Here is a 19,833-nt window from a genome sequence, read left to right on the forward strand (position 1 = left end):
CTTCCCGTTGCAAATTTGCCTGTGTGATTATTATGGGTGGGGTTTTTTTCAAATTAACAGCATCCCTAGTTTTCAGGCTTTCACATGTACTGTTATATTATAGGCATATGCATTTTGGTAGGTTGCATAATAAATGGCATCATGTGAAGCTCAATACCGAATTGGTTTTTTGCACATTTGGCATTTCACCCTTAATTTTATAACTATGCATCTTTCTAATCACCTCTCCTGTTGCTCTGGTCTGTGCAGTTAAGTGTCCCTGCAACTAACCCTGATTTTCCACAAATGAAATATTATATTCAGTATACAATTTGCATATTTTTGTGAACTATGTAGACTACTGCTTCTTGGCATAATTGTAAATTTCGATACATTGTGGTAAATTGAGCTTTCCATTAATCTAAATTGCAGGCTTTGCCATAAAAATTAGATTTGAGGTGCAAACACAATGTGCTTTAAAGTAGGCAAGTGCAGTAGCTGTAGAGGTCAGCTTAGTCAAATCCGTGCAGACAAGCATTAAGGCTTTGTTATGTTGAATGACTTAAGGAGATTTAATCAGTGGTAAATTAGTATCCTTACTCCAGATTTTTATTGTAATGAGTATACACTAATTAGTCAAGCACGCTAATACATAGCTGTTGATCTTCTGACTGGCTTGTCTTGTCTTTGACCAAAAGTAATAGGTTTTTTGATGACTAAGAAGCAGAAGGTATTCATGAATCTCATTATGTAGGCTAAGTTCTGCATCTGCTGTAACAAGAACTCTACATATCTACTGCCAAACTGATTGTATGTTGAGGCGTTTTGGTGTCTTTCCCTTTTCAGCATGTTTATTTGGCATTTTAAAACACAATTCTTCTCCTCAGTCTCTTTCAGCGTCTAGATGCAAAATCTAAAGACATTTCTAAAATAGCTGGAGACATCACACAAGCTGTGTCGCTGTCACAAGGAATGGAAAGGAAGAAAGTAATTCAGCACATCAGGGGGATGTATAAGGCAGAGCTAAGTGCCAGCAGACATTGGCAGGAACTTGTTCAGCAGCTTACCCATGATCGGTGAGTTTTCTCATCTTAGTGAAAAAGTGAGAAAGACTTGATGCCTGACATGTGCTTCTCATTCTACTCAGAGGCATATGATATGGAGATTATATTAAAGTTAGAATTACTTTTGCTAACCATCTGATAGTTAAACTTGTAAAAGACTTGATTTCTCTTTTTTACCCTATCTCTTAGGGTCAGTAGCCAAGTAGCCATTTAGACAGTTTTTTTTCATCATATGCATTTTGCTGTGCCTAATACGATGAAGAATATCCTAAAGTTTTCATATCTTGCACAACATAGATGGAGAAAAAAATATTTTTTGAGGTACTATTAATCACATTAGCATCTAGATACTCTGTTCACTAAACAGTGTAAAACAAAGGGCATTAATGTTGATAAGAAACCAAACTATGGTATTTTCACCACTGCAGAACTATTATCTCATGTTTGCAGCAGCAGAGTTTTCAAAATACTGTTGGATGCATTGCATTGCTGTTTTCATTAGAGTGAGTAGCTTCAAGAACAGTCTTACAGTAGCAGCTTATGAAAATAAACTGCAGAATTCAGTTTTTAATACTTTTTCAGAAATAATTGCCCAGTGTACTTCTGTGCAACTTCTGAATTCCTACCAGTTAAAGAAGAACAGATTTTATAAGCACACATACTGCCTCTGCTGCCAAACTCCTAACATGTATTTTCTTATCAGAGCACTGTGGTACGACCCAGTCTATTATCCAACTTCTTGGCAACTGGATCCAACAGAGGGCCCAAACAGAGAGAGGCGCCGCTTGCAGAGGTGCTACCTAACTATTCCAAACAAATACCTTCTCCCAGACAGGCAAAAACAGGAAGGTAATTAAGACATTTTCAATGCTGAATGCAGCATCATGTCTGAATTGTAAAGACTGTTACTACCTTATTTTTGATGTCTTTATAGGTATGATAAAAACTCCATTGTCTTACTTATTTGAAGACAAAACACATTCTTCTCACTCCTCTACTGTAAAGGACAAAGCTGCAAGTGAACATATAAGGTAAGTTTTGGATAACGCTTGCCTTTCCCATCTTTCCCCAGTCAAATAAAACAGTTGTCTAAAAATCATTTTTTGTCTTAAAAACAGTTTTTAAAAAATCAACTGGGAAATGAGGCTAGTGTCAAAAATAGTAGGCAGTTTGCTGTACTCAAAAGAAAAAGACTAGAGCTACCAAATACCATCTGGTGTGCTGTAGATAGGACTACAGTGGGATAACCTGATGAGATCTGTTTTCGCTTAGTAGCACTGTCTGTCCTAGATATCTAAGATCTGGGAGGTCTTTCCATCAGAGTTCAAAAGCAAATTGTCTTTACATCCTCTTTACTTTTATCACTGCATTACTCAACTCTGCAGTTGTGTCAATTTGCCACCTGTTACAAACACTAATGCAGCCTAAAATAACTGCAGAGAACATGCAAAGAAATAAGTGCAAATACACTCATAAGCAAGTCTTTCCCTCTTTGGGATATGAACCATTAGTCATGTTGTTGGACGGTTTTTCTTCAGCTGTGACCTTGGAGGCTGTTAGGTATAGGTTGGTTTTAGGTCTGCTGAAAGGTACATAAATCCATAAGGATAGGCATTTCCATAAACAATAAGTATTTCCACTTTGAAATATTTCAGAGTTAATCGAAGATGTGTAAGTGTAGCACCTTCTAGAGAGACTGCTGGTGAACTGTTGCTAGGTAAGTAAAATACCCAGTCTTTTTTATAAATACATTTTTGGTGTAAGAGTTTGCTGTATATATAAACCTGGCTAATTTTTTATAAGTAATTGAGCTGTTGCCTAGCTTTGTGGATTACATACTTTAGATATCAATTTTGCCTTTCTTCTCCACTGTTTTCATGAGTGCTGTTTGAACTGCCAGTAAGTTTTAAGACCTGCAGACCACTTGCTAAAAGATGTGGAATGATAAATTGTATTTCTGTCAGGTACTGTCTTGCCCCAGGTACTACTCTTAGTATTCTTAACTCTTGAATATTTTTATATAACCCAAAAGAGGCATTGTGCAATATCATGTACCTTTTCGTAATTATTTTTTGCTGTAGGAAAATGTGGCATGTATTTTGTTGAAGATAATGCTTCAGACACAATTGAAAATTCGGTAAGTGTTAGAACCTACTTGTCCAGCTTTAATTTTTCCAAATTATGGCCATGAGTAGCTTTTTTCTTCAGCAGTTTCAGTGGTAATAGTACTAGAGTTGGAGATCTCTGCAGAAAGCAAGCCAAATTGATTGGTTTGTGTTGCTTCTGTTGACCCTGGCTATGGAATTGGTGATGATAGAAGAAAAAAGGAACGATGTGGGCCTGGGTCTGAATGAGGAACAGGTGATGTGAGAGGCTTCTGTATCTTGCAGTTTGTTGCTTTGAGTTCAACAAAGTGCACAGAGGTTGCTTTGATCTGCACCTGAGAACTTTCCTTAGAGGAAGCTGGAGCACTATGAAGTGCAGAAAATGTATGAATTGTGCTCCACAGCATCTCATTCTTGAATTTTACATTATATATTATGTTCTAGCTCCTCCCTTTTCCTATGCAAGAGGATTGTTTCATGAAGGAAATGGGAGCTGAGCTAATCCTTCTGACATACAAAGAAGTTCTTCATTGCATCTACTGAACAGACAGTTCCTGAGGTTTAAGATGCTACCAGCTGCTTTGTCCTTCACAGAACTGTCAGAGCTGGGATTCGCAACAAAGCTTTGCTTGCTCTGATTGGCTATCCAATATTTTTAGCTTAAGAGACATTGAAAATGTGGCATTGCTTCCTAGTGCTGGGTGGGGAACTGGAGCAGCTGAGGAGCATGTGTCTGAGGAGAGTGAAGGATGGGGAAAGTAGCTAAAGAAAGTTACAACAATGTATTAAAGTTCACTTTATAATATGCTGCATTCTTATAAAATGGCTGCATTGCAGAGTTTCTTGTTTGGAAAATCTACTATTTAAAATTGCTTTCTAAATTGCAAATTCCACAGAGTTTTCATGGAGAAACTGAACCAGCATCGTTTTCTTGGACCTATGAGGAAATTAAGGAAGTTCATAAGCGCTGGTGGCAGTTAAGAGACAATGCTGTGGAAATCTTTCTAACAAATGGCAGAACTTTACTCTTGGCTTTTGATAACACAAAGGTACTGTGGCACCAATGCAGAGTAATACACCAAAGGATTTTGCTGTGTCTATGGAACATGTATATTCATGCATTAAGTTTTTAAGGAGACCTGTTGCATGGACTAATTAAATTCTGCCTAATACCTTTGAAAGAACTTGACTCAGCTAGGCTTCTGGACGATCATAGGCATGTTGTAAAACACATCTCTGATATATTAAGACATTAAAGAATCTTAGTGATACTAGGCATTATTCTATTACAGCAGATACCTGGAAATATACAAAATGAGATAAACTTACTATTTTTAAATTGTACGATTAAATCTATGGTGTTTTTTTTTCCTAGGTCCGTGATGATGTGTACCACAACATCTTGACTAACAATCTGCCTAACCTTTTGGAATATGGAAACATTACTGCTTTGACCCACCTGTGGTGCACAGGACAGATTACTAACTTTGAATATCTGACTCATTTAAACAAACATGCGGGTCGTTCCTTCAATGATCTCATGCAATATCCAGTATTTCCTTTTATACTTTCTGACTACACCAATGAAACGCTGGACCTAAATGATCCCTCAGTATATAGGTAATATGAAATGCTTGAATTTTTTTTTTTCGAAATACTTGAACTGATCATACTATATAGATTTCTAGCTTCATTGTACTAAACTGCACACACATACAAATGGAATTATTCAGGGACAAGTCTCATCTCAACTTGTGCTTTTACAGTAAGTGGCTGCTCTGCCTGAGATACTGAAATAAAACAGATGTGTAGATTCAAACACAGTGTATCAGACTTACACTGTTGTAGAAAGATATGTATAATTCACAGAATTAAATAGAAGCTGTATCTTTAAAATATTACAGACTTCCAGGCCAATTCACAAAAAATAATAGAAAAGGAAATAATATCGTAAATTACTTGGCCAGTTACAAAACCAGTCTTCCTTTGAATAGATTTGGGTGAATTGTCCTACCCTAATAAATTTCTGTTATACTGATGTAACATTTGTGTTCACTAAGTCTTTGCCTTTGTAGAATGCCTCTGATTTGACTGAGGTGCTTGGCATTTGCTTGCCTGTTACTGTACTGTGGATCTGAGTTTGCCTTTAGCACCAACTAGAAAATACCTTTTTATTTTCTGAATTTTATCCAAAAGTATTGTATTAAAGGTGTTATTCTTAATGATGTGAATCAATATTGTAATAAAAATTATATACCAGTACTGCTTCATTTGCAGAAACCTGGTCAAACCAATTGCTGTGCAGTCTAAAGAAAAAGAAGATCGTTATGTGGATACTTACAAGGTAATTTGGATAACTTTTTCTTCTTGCCTTTGTCCCACGTATAAATGACACAGTGGCTTTAGTTTTTGTAACATACATTTACTGGGAGAGAAGAAACCACAAATACAGTATTTCATGGCTACAGAACTATTATTTCCAGTATATTTCTGAGGAAACATTTCCCGTTAATTGTTTTCTAACATGCTTGGAACTTACTTTTTTTTCCTGTACCTGAAATCACAAATCGAGCCAATCATAATTTAGGCCATCCATGTGATACTGTTGAGGAATTTAAATGGGTATCACCTTATATGAGAACTTGTATACATTTAAAAATTCCTAAAGATCAGGAAGATAATTTACTGCTGTTTAGTTGACATTACTTTGGTGGAATTTGTAGCTGTTTGTTCTGTTTGATACCAGAAAGACTGTTTTCCCTCAAGTACTCTGTTATTTTAACATGCCCTACTATGATAATGGTGCTTTTTGGTTTTTTTCCTCTTCAAAATGTTTTAAAGGCTGCAGTGAATAGCAACATACTAGGGAATTAAAGCATCTGCAGCTGGACTTTCAAACTTGTCTGTGTCACCATGGTCTAGTGTATTATTTGCAAATACTATTTTTTCCATAACTGTTGTATTAGAAGACAGGATGGGGGAGTGGGGAAAAGTAAAAGTAATAAATAATGGAAAATAGGTCATTTAAATTGGCTAAAGACTTGGATACCTAACTGGATTGTAAACGTGATTGTGTCTCTTTAGACATTGAGAAGTGTATTTGATTCCAGATCACTTTTGACTGTATGCTTCTGAAAATTTTGAGAGTTTATTCCTAAGCCATTTAGACAAGCTCCTATTTTTGTTGTTGGAATGCATCTAAGGAGGAGGTTTGTGATTTTTTTTTTTTTTTAAATTCTCTCCTGTTTTTCTAGTATTTAGAAGAAGAGTATCGTAAAGGAGCACGAGAGGATGATCCAATGCCCCCTGTACAACCGTATCACTATGGCTCTCATTATTCTAACAGTGGAACTGTACTTCATTTCCTAGTTAGGCTGCCACCTTTTACTAAAATGTTTTTAGCTTATCAAGGTAAGGTTGCATTTGCTTGTACTTGCTTCTTATATCTGGGCCTTGTTCCAAAAACCCAGGAATGCTGTATGTTACCCTATTTAGCATAGATTTTCCAATTCCAGATAGCTGAGCCTGGTAAAATTAAATCTGGTATGTTTTAAGTTAGTTCATTCTTGAAATTATCAAGATAGACCATCAAGCTGGTCATCTGATGTTTATACCTTAGTTTCTGTGGCATAAAAAGCTGACCTCTATTTGACTTGCAGTCCATGTATAACATGTAGCAATTAAAATTAGAGACTTCTAAATGTTCTCAGCTAACTAGAGAGCAGTTAACTACATGAAGTTGCAGATGTGCAACTGTTAGTGTCCATCATCAATGTAACAATTGAGTTTGGATTTCTTTACAGATCAAAGTTTTGACATCCCAGACAGAACTTTTCACTCTACCAATACAACCTGGCGCCTCTCTTCGTATGAATCAATGACTGACGTAAAGGAGCTTATACCAGAATTTTTCTACCTTCCCGACTTTCTAGTTAACAGAGAAGGTATACTAAGAGGACAACAGAACTATATACCCAAAAGAGTTGTATGATTGAGCTTATGGGTTGAAACTGAGAACATTTATATCCCTTGGCTGAATATGCCAAGTACTAGATGTATGGGAGAAATATGGCACAAATTTGTGGGATGTGCTAAAAAGCCGTTATGTAGGAATTATGCCAAGTTTTTCCCTAATTTTGTCAGCAGGGCAAAGGAGTTTACTGTTTTCTCATTTTTTCATTTGAATGCGTATGTGCAGCGGAATGTGTTTTGGAGGGACTTGTTAATGATGCTGCTTTGTTGATTGTTAATCACTGTGTTTAATCGTTGAGTTTTGTAGAACCCTATAGACCTTTTTGAAGTTACTGTCAACTAAAATGTTGGAATATTCACTCCCCTGTTTCTAGGTTTTGATTTTGGAGTGCGTCAAAATGGTGACAGAGTTAACCACGTCAATCTTCCGCCCTGGGCCCGTAATGATCCTCGTCTGTTCATCTTGATTCATCGTCAAGCTTTAGAGTCTGATCATGTTTCCCAGACAATCTGCCACTGGATTGACTTGGTGTTTGGTTATAAGCAAAAAGGCAAGGCCTCTGTTCAGGCTATTAATGTCTTTCATCCTGCAGTAAGTATTTAAGCAGTGTGTTTGTTCATTGTCCTTAGTAACTTAGTGGGGGAGAGTTTGGTCTGACTTGCTTGGAAAACATCAAGCATGAAACAAGATCCCTTGCTTGTGAAGTGTTGAAGAATAAGAGAAGGCTTTAACCATTTCAGTGTTGAACTGCCAGATCCTAGGGTGTATTGTGAGACTTGGTGAATTTTTGTTCCTCTTTCTTGCCTTGAGCTGGGTATGGGGGATGATCAGTCTGGGTCTGGGTTTTAGACCTTGTGAATAGTTGTTTTCAGTGGCTTGCAGTAGTCTGATTGTTGTAACTGTGTGTATTTGCTTCTGCCTCATTCAAAAGCCTTTAATTTAGGCAGGTCTTGCTGCAGCTTTTGATAGGATTAAAATAGTTCTGTGTGCCCTGAGTTCATGGTGTTTTCCTTCATACACATCCTGTGTTCTGTCCCTCTAATGAGCACTTATCTCTACAGTAAATTTAATTTCAAATCAGTCTTTATTTGATGTAGAGAATTTCAGAGTTTTACTGGTCAATTGTAACATGGATATCTTGAAATGCATACTTTAGCTTCAATCCTTACTATCATCATGTTTGCTCAGCAGGTCGTCCTGTTTTTAAATGTATTCAAATGTTTCATGTTTTGAGTGTTTGTTCTATGACTGGAAAAGCTAATAAAATGGTAGTGTTAGGCAGTGAGGGCTTTTTCAAGTAGCCATCCAAATAATTCCCTTTCTTTTATTATTTTTTGTGCTTAATTACTGATTTAGTTAGTACCTTGAGCTTCAAATATTAAGTTCACGTGTTCATCATTTTTTAAAGTGAAAAGTCAAGGCCTTTGGTGTGACTGAGGAAAAGTGTGTGGTGCAAAATTGGAGAGGCATGAAAAAGACAAATGTAAGGAAATAACTTCCACTCTCTTGAAGTACAAGGTTTCTTTCTCCTTCCCTACTCCGAAAGAGAGCTTTAATATGCTCATTAAAACTAGATAAAGAAAAAAAAAATTCTCCAACTCTTTCTGATTCTGTTGTTTATCATCAGCAACCCTTCCAGTTTTGCAGAGATTGGTAAAGGTCTCAGAGAAAAACCTCTTTGATAGAAATTAGTCATGGCACATATGTAGGACCAGGTCATGTGATAATCCATAAAATGGTAGTTTATTCCAGTAATGAGGAGGTGACAAGGTTACTGCTCTCAGGAGCTCTTTAGTCAGCACAGTTGTTGAGATGGTTTCTGCTCCACACCTTAAGCAAACAACTTGAATAGTCTGCCGCTGAATTTGTGTGTGTGTGTTGCAAAATCTTTTCCAAAGACAAACCTGACAAGCTTATTCTTGCCCCTCCCCTTTCTTTTTTGTCTGTAGACCTATTTTGGGATGGATGTTTCTGCTGTTGAAGATCCTGTTCAGAGAAGAGCCCTTGAAACAATGATAAAAACATATGGGCAAACGCCTCGCCAGCTGTTTCATGCAGCACATGTTAGTAGACCTGGATCCAGGCTTATCATGGAAGGAGAACTTCCTGCTGCCATGGGATTACTGGTGCAGTTTGCTTTCAGAGAAACCAGAGAACACACTAAAGAAATCATTTATCCAGTATGTAATTTTCAATTGCAAGATGGTTTAATTAACATCCATGTGCTGTAGTTGTTGCACCTTGGTTTAGAATTTGTAGTTGTTGTACCCTTTGTTTAGAATTTTCTTCCCAAAAGTGCTACTTGCTATATTGTACTATAAAGAAAATACACAAAATTAGTAAGTGATAGTGAAAATTGCTTTTATGCATTTGTGATATTTTGTGTAAACTAAGATCTGAGTTTATCTTGGTTTTGAGAAATAAGTGTTGGAAAGCATTTCAGTTAGCCAATTTTATACTTTCAGTGATGAATTGTGGAATCTGTGTGAACTTACAGCAAGCAAACACATACTGTGCTTTCTTCCATCCTCAGCTTTTTCACTGCCTGTAGGACAATTAAACTTTCTTCACTTCAAATACTTGTTTTCCCTGAAGTCCAGTCAGAAACTGCATCCTTGGATTTAGAGATCTGTATTTTTCACTAAACTACTTGAACTAGAAGCTTGCTGCCTACTCCTTTAAAGGACTATAACTACCTTAAAGTTAACAGTTTAACTTGATGGTATTAAAGTGCTTTGAACTTCCCTTTCTAGTGGTTTTAGAGTAAAGACTTCAGCTGTCCTTAGCATGTAATTCCTTACAGGAAACTGATATGAATCATGATCTGTTACTAATGAAATTATGTTTTTCTGAAAATTCTATAATTTGAACCTTGTCTGTGCTTGTTTTAGAGTCCATTACCATGGATAAAAGGCTTGAAGTGGGGAGAATATGTTGGTTCCCCAAGTGCTCCAGACCCTGTTGTCTGCTTTAGCCAACCACATGGAGAAAGGTTTGGCTCTCTCCAAGCTCTGCCAACTAAAGCTATCTGTGGTTTGTCCAGCAAGTTTTGCCTTTTGATGATATACAGCAAGGAGCAAGGTATGAATTTGTGCTTATTCTCTATATGCACAATATATGTGAAAAGAGCCAGAAAAAATTAAATTTTATGCTACTATTGTTTTTCAGCAAACTTCTGATGTTTAGTTGCTTTTGCCTAAGATTAATTTATGATTCCGTTAACAGCTTCCATGTGTGGTATCTTTGCTGGAGGGTGGATGTTACTTAGACTTTTCAAAACTACAATAGAGGCATTCTGTAATTAAGTTCATATTTTTCATTGAAGTGACTGAAGCATGAGAATTTGACTTTTAGAACTTGCCAACAGATTGGGTCCAAGATCTGAAGAACACATTAAAAATCTCATGTGGCAGCAGAAAAGAAAACTTAAGAAATGGATTTTAGAGGCAGACAATGAGAAAAGCTAACAGTAAAAAAGCAGAGGTGAAGAATCTTCTGCTTTCAGTTGAACTACTTGGAGGGATTCTTATTGAGAATGTGCTAAAAAGTTCTCAAAAATCTTTGTTTTATTGGTGGCATAGACCAGTGAAGTCGCTAAAATTAAGTCACTTCGTATTTAGTCAACAAAAACAAGTAACGTTCTCCTTGAAGTTACAAGCACTCATATCTCTAGGTGGGAAGTATTATCTGCCCGTTTTCTGTTCTCAAAAGATGCAACTCTTCTTCAAAAAAAGTTTTGTCCAGGTTGCAGATTGTCTTTGGAAAAGATGCAATGTTCATTTGGTCTCTGAAAACTGTTTACAGTACACTACAGACAGTACCTTATTTTAAAACTGGGAGGGGGGGTGTGTGGTATATTTTAGCTTGTGATAAAACATGAACCTGAGACTTTTGTTGTTGGCTAATAAAATGATTGAATCTTTCTGTTTACGTGACACAATACTGTGTGTCTGCCTTCAGGCGTGAGGAGCATGCACAGCACTGACATTCAGTGGTCAGCGATCCTGAGCTGGGGATATGCTGATAACATCTTACGACTGAAAAGCAAGCAAAGTGAACCTCCAGTAAATTTTATACAGAGCTCACAGCTCCATCAGGTACAACGAAATCAGTCTCTTTCTCTTCAATTTAATATTGGTAGTTTATGTATTGGTTTGACTTGGCAGTGGGGTACTCTTGCTTTACCTTTTTTTGGAGATGAGCATTCAATCACAATTCCTTTTAATCTTTTTGATTTCCTTTGGAATGTGTTCCTCATGGCTCTACTGTTGTATCTTGTTCCTTGTTGTTTTCCTGTACTAGCTAAAGATTCCTTTTGAATTCATTTGCTTTCTGTAGCTTTTCCTTCCTATAGAATATTGCTGTAAATTTTAAAAAGTTTAAGTTCTGTCCCAAGAAAAATCAATACAGAAAAAATGTATAGGTGCTTCATGTTAGAAGAACAACTCCACTGTAGTTTAGGATCCATTTAAAATAGATGGTATAAGAGATTGTTAGGAAAAGCTACATAATCTCTCTCACAATCCAGTGACTGCTAAAATCCTGCCAAAAAGATTTTGGTTGATGATCCTGAAGTCTGCATTAGTTCACTGCTCTTTAGCTGTGAATTCCAGCTACATCAAACTCCCTCTATACTCTGTTTCTGACGCAGTAACAAATGCAACCTAGAGCAGCTATATCTCAGCTCTTGGATTTCTTTAATCTAGGTATTTTACATGACTTTTCATCGGATAACTAATAAAGTATCTATTTGACCAAATGCTGTGGCATAATGAAAACAGCAGTGAGAATAGTTTTTTCTGTTCTAATTTTTTCCTGGCTTTGTTTTATCTTTTCAAGGTAACAAGTTGTGCTTGGGTGCCAGACAGTTGTCAGCTGTTCACAGGTAGTAAATCCGGTGTAATCACAGCATATATGAACAGATTCACCAGCAATACAGTAAGTTACATTGGATAGAATTAATAAAAAAGGATTTACTGTAATTAGGATTACAGTCTTTTTTTAGCAGGAAAATGAGAAAAAGAGCCATATTCTGGATAATTGTTAAAAAAATTGCATGCGTTTTTAGTTTTTATTTTTGAAGGCTCCTCTGACAGCATGTTTGCTTGCATGTTTTTCATAAGCTGCTATTTACATACAAGCCTTTAGTCAACCCGCATCACCTGAGTGCATAACATGTTCTGACTGTGTTTAGGATAGGGCTCAGAACTGAAGCTCTCTGAACAGTGAAGCTCCCTGCATGAAGGAGTAACTTCTGTGAAAGAGACAGAGCCTTTCAATGCTTTAACTGAAGCTGTGGAATGCAGTTCCCCAAAGTAAACAATAATTCAAGTGCAGAAGGCACTTTAACTCAGAGAACCAGGATGAATGGACAGTGTATATATTAACCACCAAGCCTCTTTACTTTGTCATATTCTCCAAGGGGAAAAGTTGTGAATAGGGAAGGGAGAAAGTAACTTGCATTACTTAAACTGTTAGTGGAAAATACTGCGAGTAGTAGAAAGTCCCTTAATACTGTTTGCTAATAAATATGGTATAAATAGAAAAAATAGAAAGCATAAATAGAACTCCAAATTAAAAATCCGTTTCTAACTGTGTTTTGAAGCTTCAATCTGAATCCTCCATACTTTCTCTAGCAGTGACTTCGATTCTCCATACTTTTAACAAACAGTAGGCAACTTTCTGAAGAGCTCATTTTAGGTGTGTCTACAGTATTACCCATAGTACCAACTGAACTAAACTGATTTCCTAGATGTAGTTTCATACAGGTATTGGCAAACATAGTTAGTGGGGTACTCCTTGATACTCTTGATTCCCTATATTAGTATGAGCTAGAGAGAGCCTTGGTATGATCTGCTATGTCTACCCAGTTTTCTGTTTTCAGTAATGGCAAACATTAGATGCATAGACTAGGAAGAGCATAAACACAGTGATTTTTGAGATTTTTTTTTTCCCCCCTCTTTTGGCTTTCTTCTAATTTCTAGTGATCTGCCACTTATACTTCCCAAGCTCAGTAGCACTTCGAGTACAGAAAATTAAGTAGAGCTTCAAGCCTGCAAGCTTTACTTAGTTGGATCATAAGTCATGTACCCTAACTGCTCCCCAGAATAGGGAACTTGTATATAACCTGTACTGAGATTTGGATTCCAGTTCATTTCTTTTAAAAATAGAAATTAAATATACTTGCCTTCTGCAAAGCTGAAAAGAAACTCTATTTAGTGGGGTTATGGTTCTTGAGTTCCTTCTGTTAACTAGAAAAAAGTGATTTTTGTTCATCTGCACAGATGATGTTCTTTGAGACCATCTTTACTGAATTTCTCAGCACTGACAGGTTTATGTGCCCCAGGCAGAGGGACATTGTGTCAATTTTATGGCTCCTGTTGAGTCAGTTACCCAAGTCAGGTCTGCAGGGACTGGAAATGTGCTTCCTGACATCTGCTCCTTATCCATCTTGTCAGCTGATCAGTGATAAAGTGAACAGTTTGTTATAATGCAGTACTTGAAACATGAATATTTTGCCCTGTTTTACATTTGTATAAATGCAGTACATGGGCATGAAGCAGATATGTTACTAGTTGGGTATGGGAACTCAAAGGTATGCTGTCAGAACTCAGATGTGGCTCCATGTTGTGCTTCAGGTGCTCTGTTTTTCCTTGCCTTACAATGGTGAAAACCCCATGAAAGCACCCAGGTGCTTTGACACCATGATCTGTGCTGACAATGTCACACCTCCATGAGCCTCTCAGCCCAAGGTGTCTGGTTGTACACATTATTTCAGCCTTCATTTTCTGACTGTTAGAGGTGTCTTGCAAACAGAGCGCACTTGAAGGACCTGTTTGCGTAAAACTGGGAAGTGATCATTTCAATTCCCCACTTGAGTACTGTAGGGAGAAAGAGCTGCTGTTTAAAGGTAGATATGTATATGCATGTTTTCCTACATCTAGATACTATTCTAGGATTGTCACTGAAAAATGGGGGGCGGTGGGGTGGAAACTAAGAAGGGGAAAACATTTCAGGCCTGAAAAATGCCTGTTTCATGATTTATTAGAACTTAATAGAATTGGTCTTAGAATTCCAGCTTGTCTCATTGCAATATTGTTACTATATGAAGCAATAAAACATATGGCAGAGAGAGAAACTGCTAATGGTGGGTGCTGCTTTCAGTTCAAGTGTTGAAATGCAGATCAAGAGGAAGCACTTTAAAGGAAGTGGAAGTAGCAGAGTAAAAAAGGTTATCAAAATCAATTCTTCATAGAAACACGGCTTGTTTGTTGCTGTTACAGAAAATTTTGGTATAATTTTTTTTCTCTTAACTGGGAAAGGATTAAAGAAGGATTTTTGTATGTGAGGTGTCAGTGAGAATGACACTTGGGTACTTTCATAAATGTCTTACATGGATGAAATGCTCAGCAGCAAGAGCAAACTAGCAGGTCTTTCTGTTGTCAGACTGTGCGCTGCCTTTAGCAGTATTACATAGATTAGATTGGCCCTTTTAGTGCAAAGATGTAAATTTTCTACAAACTGTGACTTGAGCATATGTATACTTTTATCTTTATCTCTTATCTCTTTGAACTTTCAAGGGGTTTTTTTGTAGACTTGCTATAGGCAGGCTTCCTATACCCTCATATGAAAATGCAGAGGATGTGTTCTGACATGGGTGAGGAAACAAGCAGAAAACTGTTCTTTTCCTTTACAAAAATTATTCTAATCTCTGTACAGCAAGTTGTCTTAAATAAAGCATTAGCATTCTGATTAAGCAGCTCCTTCAACTTGGACAGTTTTCAGGAAGTCTGAATGATTTAAAATTATATGACTTGAATAAAAAGTGTTGCTTGGTGTTCAATTTTGTTGCTTTAATTTTTACTTAGTAATTTCTGTATTTAAACTTTACTTCCTGCATGTTTTTCCAACTTGTTATTATTGAAGAACTTGGCACCAATTGAGGAATTCCTGGTAATTTCCTGTACAGAGAGTGACAACTTCCAAGCTGGGTTTTCCTTTTATGTTTCCAAGTGCTTCCACTAGATGCTAAAATATTGAGAACTGTCATTTCACTGTTGTCTGGAAAGAGCAGTCTTGCAGAACACAAATCAGCCAACTTCAAGCTGTTTAATTGAGACATAACTGCAGTAGTTTTTCATTCCAGTTCATTGGATAACATCAATGCATTTGCTGAGGCTAAAGCAGTGGAAGCAAAGTTGCACATCAATGGTAGCTATGTCTTACTACATTATAAAGTGTTAAACATAATAAAGTAAAATAAATAAATAAATAAACTTGCTCAAATGATGATGATATTAAAAGCAATGGGAACTGTTCTTTGAAATGTAAGACTTGAACTAGGCTTATCTTTTTTAGAAAAAGAGACATTAATTTTCTTTTTCATGACAGTTTGTCTTACCTTGCTCTTTTTCAGCCTTCAGAGATAGAAATGGAATCGCAAGTCCATCTGTATGGACACACAGCAGAAATAACAAGCTTGTTTGTGTGCAAACCATACAGTATAATGATAAGTGTCAGCAAAGATGGAACGTGCATAATATGGGATTTGAACAGGTACAAGTATATATGTAACTCTTTCCCATAGCTTTCTTATAAATACAGGTTTTCCTATTCTTGGGTGTCTTTGCCCCTTTGAAGTTAGTTGAATTTGTTCTGTGTATATCATATTGTGAAGTCAAACCCTTACTGCTTTTTCTCATAAAAGGTGCTAAAATTTTGCAGTCAATATAAAAAAATACCATGATTGTGAAAAATTTTAATTGAAATTAATGTAACTCTCTTTAATATTTTCCTCAAAGGACCTTTTCTGAATTTGAGTCTGAAATTTAGGCTTGTTCCCTTTGTTTTCTTCAGGCTGTGCTATGTTCAGAGCCTGGCTGGGCACAAGAGTCCTGTGACTGCAGTTTCAGCTAGTGAAACCACTGGTGATATTGCAACAGTTTGTGATTCAGGTATATTTGTCAGTCAAGAAAGCTGTTTTGACTTGCAGACCAAATAAATCATGGGACTTGTAATTAAATTAGTTACTGAGTGTGTATTAATCATCTGAGGGTGCATTCAGTAATGCAGGAGCAACATTTTACTTTTTTTTACATAGTAACATACAAATTTCTCAAGTGATTAGGCAGGTATTTGAATATAATGTAGAGATAAGAAGGCCAACAGCTCGGTCTTCTTATGAAAAGACTTGAAATTTCAAAGGTGCCTGGGAGACTCACATTTTGTGATGTTGGCTGCTTTCATTTTAACAGAGATTTGTTGTCGAAGGTACAATTCTTCAGGGGACTACTGTATTACAGAGCACAGGCAAGGGGGTGTTAAAGGACATGGGGACATTATTCTGGCAGTTTCAGAAAACTAATATTTAGATTTTTTAAGCTTACTTGGAGACTTCCAAGTCCATTTCTGTAGCTCAGAAAACAATTTTTTTCTGAAAAACATTTTATTCTTTAATTAGTAAGGGACATTACATTTCCTTTTAAGACAATTCCTTTCAAGACAAAAGCAGTAATTGGGTTGGTAGTTCATTGATAGAACTAAATGCCAGATAACCAGGTAAGAGAACTGTGCTTGCTATTTCGTTTAAAATGCAAGCTGAGGTATGAGAACCAACTGCTTAGATAGCTAGTATGAAATCTACCTTAGTGCCTTCCCAGTTAGTACATGAAAATTGGTCATTAAAAGTAAATTCACATAGTGCTTTGTAAGTAAAATGGATAAATAGGATGTGATGGCTTCTAAATTACTGCAGTGACTTGGCATTATGTGTGCTTCCTGTCTCAGAGAGAGAGAAGTAATTGCACACATCACTCAGTCATTTAAACCTTCTGAACTCTCAAGAAGTTGAATTCTTTACCATGAAATATTTAAATATTATGGACATAACTGTGGTCTAGATTTATTTTCTTAATACTCCCATGCTATGTTCTGTTGCAGTTGGAGGAGGCAGTGATTTGAGACTTTGGACAGTTAATGGTGATCTTGTTGGACATGTTCACTGCAGGGAAAGTATTTGCTCTGTTGCTTTCTCTAACCAGCCTGAAGGTGTATCTGTCAATGTGATTGCAGGGGGCCTTGAAAATGGAGTTGTAAGGTGAGCATTTGAAATGTTTATTTATTGAAATGCTCTATCACTTAGGCTCACAATTTGAGAGCATGTAGCCAAACATCGTGCTGATATTTGGCTTTAAAGAAGGTGGACAAGCTGTTACTCCACTCCCAGTCTTAGCAGTTGTTAAATTGATTATTTATAATTGAAGCATTTGTAAAAGCAAGTGTGAAGAAAAATGACTCTCTCTTTCAGACTGTGGAGTACATGGGACTTGAAGCCAGTACGGGAAATAACTTTTTCGAAGTCAGCCAAACCTATTGTAAGGTAAAAAGATCTTAAGTACACAACGAATGCATTTTTCTCTTTAGGGGGAGAAGAAAAACCAAACCAAGGGAAAAAAAAAACACAACAAAATAGTCTGAACATGAAAATAGGTGGTAAATACTCGTGTCTAAAAAGAGCAATACAAACCTACTAATTATTCATGAAAGCAAAGTGAGCACAAGTGTACTGTATTTGTAATAGCAGTAATAACTAGGTTCTGCTGCTGGTGGCAGATGGAAGTTAGCAGGATTCCCTTGAAAACTGAACAATAGCTATCCTTTTTATTTTTAAATTTTTTCCTCAATCTTTGTTAAAATGAAATAATCTTAACTATGCCAGACTTAAATAGTGTTTCTTCCTCAAAATTAAATGAAAATGCTGCCTTTTCCATTTTTTCTGATGCTGGAGGGAAATGGTGGATAAAGAGTCAAACTCAGAGTAGCCTGGAAGCTGTCGTTTTGGAGTGCTTGTGTAGTTAGTTTTCTGAGCTCCCTTGATTTAGATGAGCAGAATTCTTGTGCTAAAGTGTTTCTAGAAAATGGTCAAAGGACTGAGTATTTGATATCCCCAGTGGTATAGTAGTCTGCACAAAGGTCTTAGAGTTATGCCAAAATATTACCTTAATGTTAGCATAGTAACAAATTACTCAGAAAAATTTTGTTTTGACTGTTGGTAAAATGCCATTTAAAATCCAAACTACCTGGGGTTTTTTTATAAGCAATTAAAAAGATTGTCTGATAGTGGTTATTGTTTTTGTTGCCTCCTTTAAGCAGCATATTTCACAGAACTTGTTGATAATGATTTAGTAGCTATAGAATAATTTAAAGTTTCCTGCTTTAATGTGACAGTTAATGGATGATGGCCTTCATACTCTCTAACATTGCCCATGGCATGACTGAAGGGCTTTACTAGCCCTGTTACAACTCAAGAAATGCCCATCTGAATAAAAGTCCTGTGCTGTGCCATGAAATCTGATGGATTTAGTTTCTGCCTTTGTGTCAGCAAAGCAAGTTTAGAGGGCACTGAGCTCTGTTGCAGAAAATCCTTTCTTTTCAGAAACAAAAGGGAAGAGGGTAGGATTTTGCTGCTAATCCTGCCCTTCGCTGTGACACTGCAAATAAATGAGTGTTAAACTGCAGAGGATGTTGAAGTGTGGGCCAAAGCTGCAGTTCAGCCCGTTTGGGTACAAATGGATAAGCAGGTATAGGCAAACATATGGTAATGTTAATGTAGGCACTGGGCCTCCCCTGACAGCTTGTCTTTGTTGGCTGAACTCTCATGGGCTTTTAATGTCTTCTGGCATTATAAAAAGTCGCATTTTGTATAAAGACAGACTCTTTCCTTGTTTTGCAGCCTTACATTTTCCTGTGACGGCCATCACTTGTTCACGGCTAACAGTGATGGGAATGTCATCGCCTGGTGCCGCAAGGACCAGCAGCGCTTGAAGCTGCCCATGTTCTACTCCTTCCTCAGCAGCTACGCAGCTGGGTGATGGCAGGGCTTGCTGCTAACTCATGTCTCTGATGCACTTTAATCCTAAGAGGTTATAGGAGCTCTTATTTAACTGGACTTTGAAGTACTTTGAATGTCTCTAGAATGACTGAATAGGTGTTTTTTGTTTTTGAAGAGCAGCCTAAGGAGTTTGTAAGATTGCATATGTGCATGCACAAACTTGAAGCATATCCAGGTCAGCAGGAAGCTCTGGTCATACTATCCCATGCCAGCTAAGTGACTAAGAAATGCTCAGTGCTGCAATATAAAGCACCAACAGTGTTTTTTTAAATCACTTCTTGGACAGAAGTATTTAAAAAAAAATGATAACGCTTATTCCTCCTCTTAGTACATAAAATATCAGTAGCATCAAGTTCTGTAAATATCTATTGAAATGTCAGCATATGTATATCTGATTAGTTGAGTGTGGTATGGTTAGCTCTGGGATAAACAATCCAAAACTTAAAAATCAACGACCACTTAAAATTGCTTTTTTTGAGAAGCAAAGAACTTAGTAGGTGCTTTTTGCACCATCCTTATAGTATTGTAATGATGAAAAAAAAATTAATTTCTGCCGTCTTTATTTGTAATTTTTGCCATCTTCTCTGTTAATGTAATAGTCTTTGCAACAGAAGACAGTAAAATATTTGTCATACTGATGGGTAGATACCTCATGGCATCATGAACCAGTGGTTAGACCACAATGCAGTGTGAACCCCCTAACTCTTTGTGATAGTTGGCTATTGCAGTTCTGTGGCAGAACATCTATTATGTACTCACACATCTTACCTTCCAGAGCTCTAAAAAGAAGTGTTAAAGAAGGCACAGATGTGCTCCTGCTCT

At 36.8% G+C, this 19,833-nt stretch overlaps 1 protein-coding gene across 1 annotated transcript in view; it reads left to right on the forward strand.

Moving 5' to 3' along the window:
- The window catches only part of LYST (lysosomal trafficking regulator), a 59,898-nt gene extending 40,831 nt beyond the window's left edge, over positions 1 to 19,067 (forward strand). The window contains exons 32-51 of the mRNA XM_062489008.1: positions 867 to 1,055; positions 1,747 to 1,892; positions 1,978 to 2,074; positions 2,699 to 2,760; positions 3,125 to 3,180; positions 4,045 to 4,197; positions 4,524 to 4,768; positions 5,426 to 5,492; positions 6,403 to 6,559; positions 6,952 to 7,092; positions 7,495 to 7,712; positions 9,071 to 9,301; positions 10,013 to 10,202; positions 11,082 to 11,218; positions 11,961 to 12,059; positions 15,538 to 15,677; positions 15,978 to 16,075; positions 17,061 to 17,217; positions 17,428 to 17,499; positions 18,853 to 19,067. Of these exons, the coding sequence (XP_062344992.1) occupies positions 867 to 1,055; positions 1,747 to 1,892; positions 1,978 to 2,074; positions 2,699 to 2,760; positions 3,125 to 3,180; positions 4,045 to 4,197; positions 4,524 to 4,768; positions 5,426 to 5,492; positions 6,403 to 6,559; positions 6,952 to 7,092; positions 7,495 to 7,712; positions 9,071 to 9,301; positions 10,013 to 10,202; positions 11,082 to 11,218; positions 11,961 to 12,059; positions 15,538 to 15,677; positions 15,978 to 16,075; positions 17,061 to 17,217; positions 17,428 to 17,499; positions 18,853 to 18,991 (2,794 nt within the window). The 3' untranslated portion in view covers positions 18,992 to 19,067. The remainder of the gene's footprint in view (positions 1 to 866; positions 1,056 to 1,746; positions 1,893 to 1,977; positions 2,075 to 2,698; positions 2,761 to 3,124; positions 3,181 to 4,044; positions 4,198 to 4,523; positions 4,769 to 5,425; positions 5,493 to 6,402; positions 6,560 to 6,951; positions 7,093 to 7,494; positions 7,713 to 9,070; positions 9,302 to 10,012; positions 10,203 to 11,081; positions 11,219 to 11,960; positions 12,060 to 15,537; positions 15,678 to 15,977; positions 16,076 to 17,060; positions 17,218 to 17,427; positions 17,500 to 18,852) is intronic.
- Positions 19,068 to 19,833: the final 766 nt, after the last annotated feature.

This window comes from Cinclus cinclus, chromosome 3 (assembly GCF_963662255.1).
Source record: "Cinclus cinclus chromosome 3, bCinCin1.1, whole genome shotgun sequence".
Taxonomy (NCBI): domain Eukaryota; kingdom Metazoa; phylum Chordata; class Aves; order Passeriformes; family Cinclidae; genus Cinclus; species Cinclus cinclus.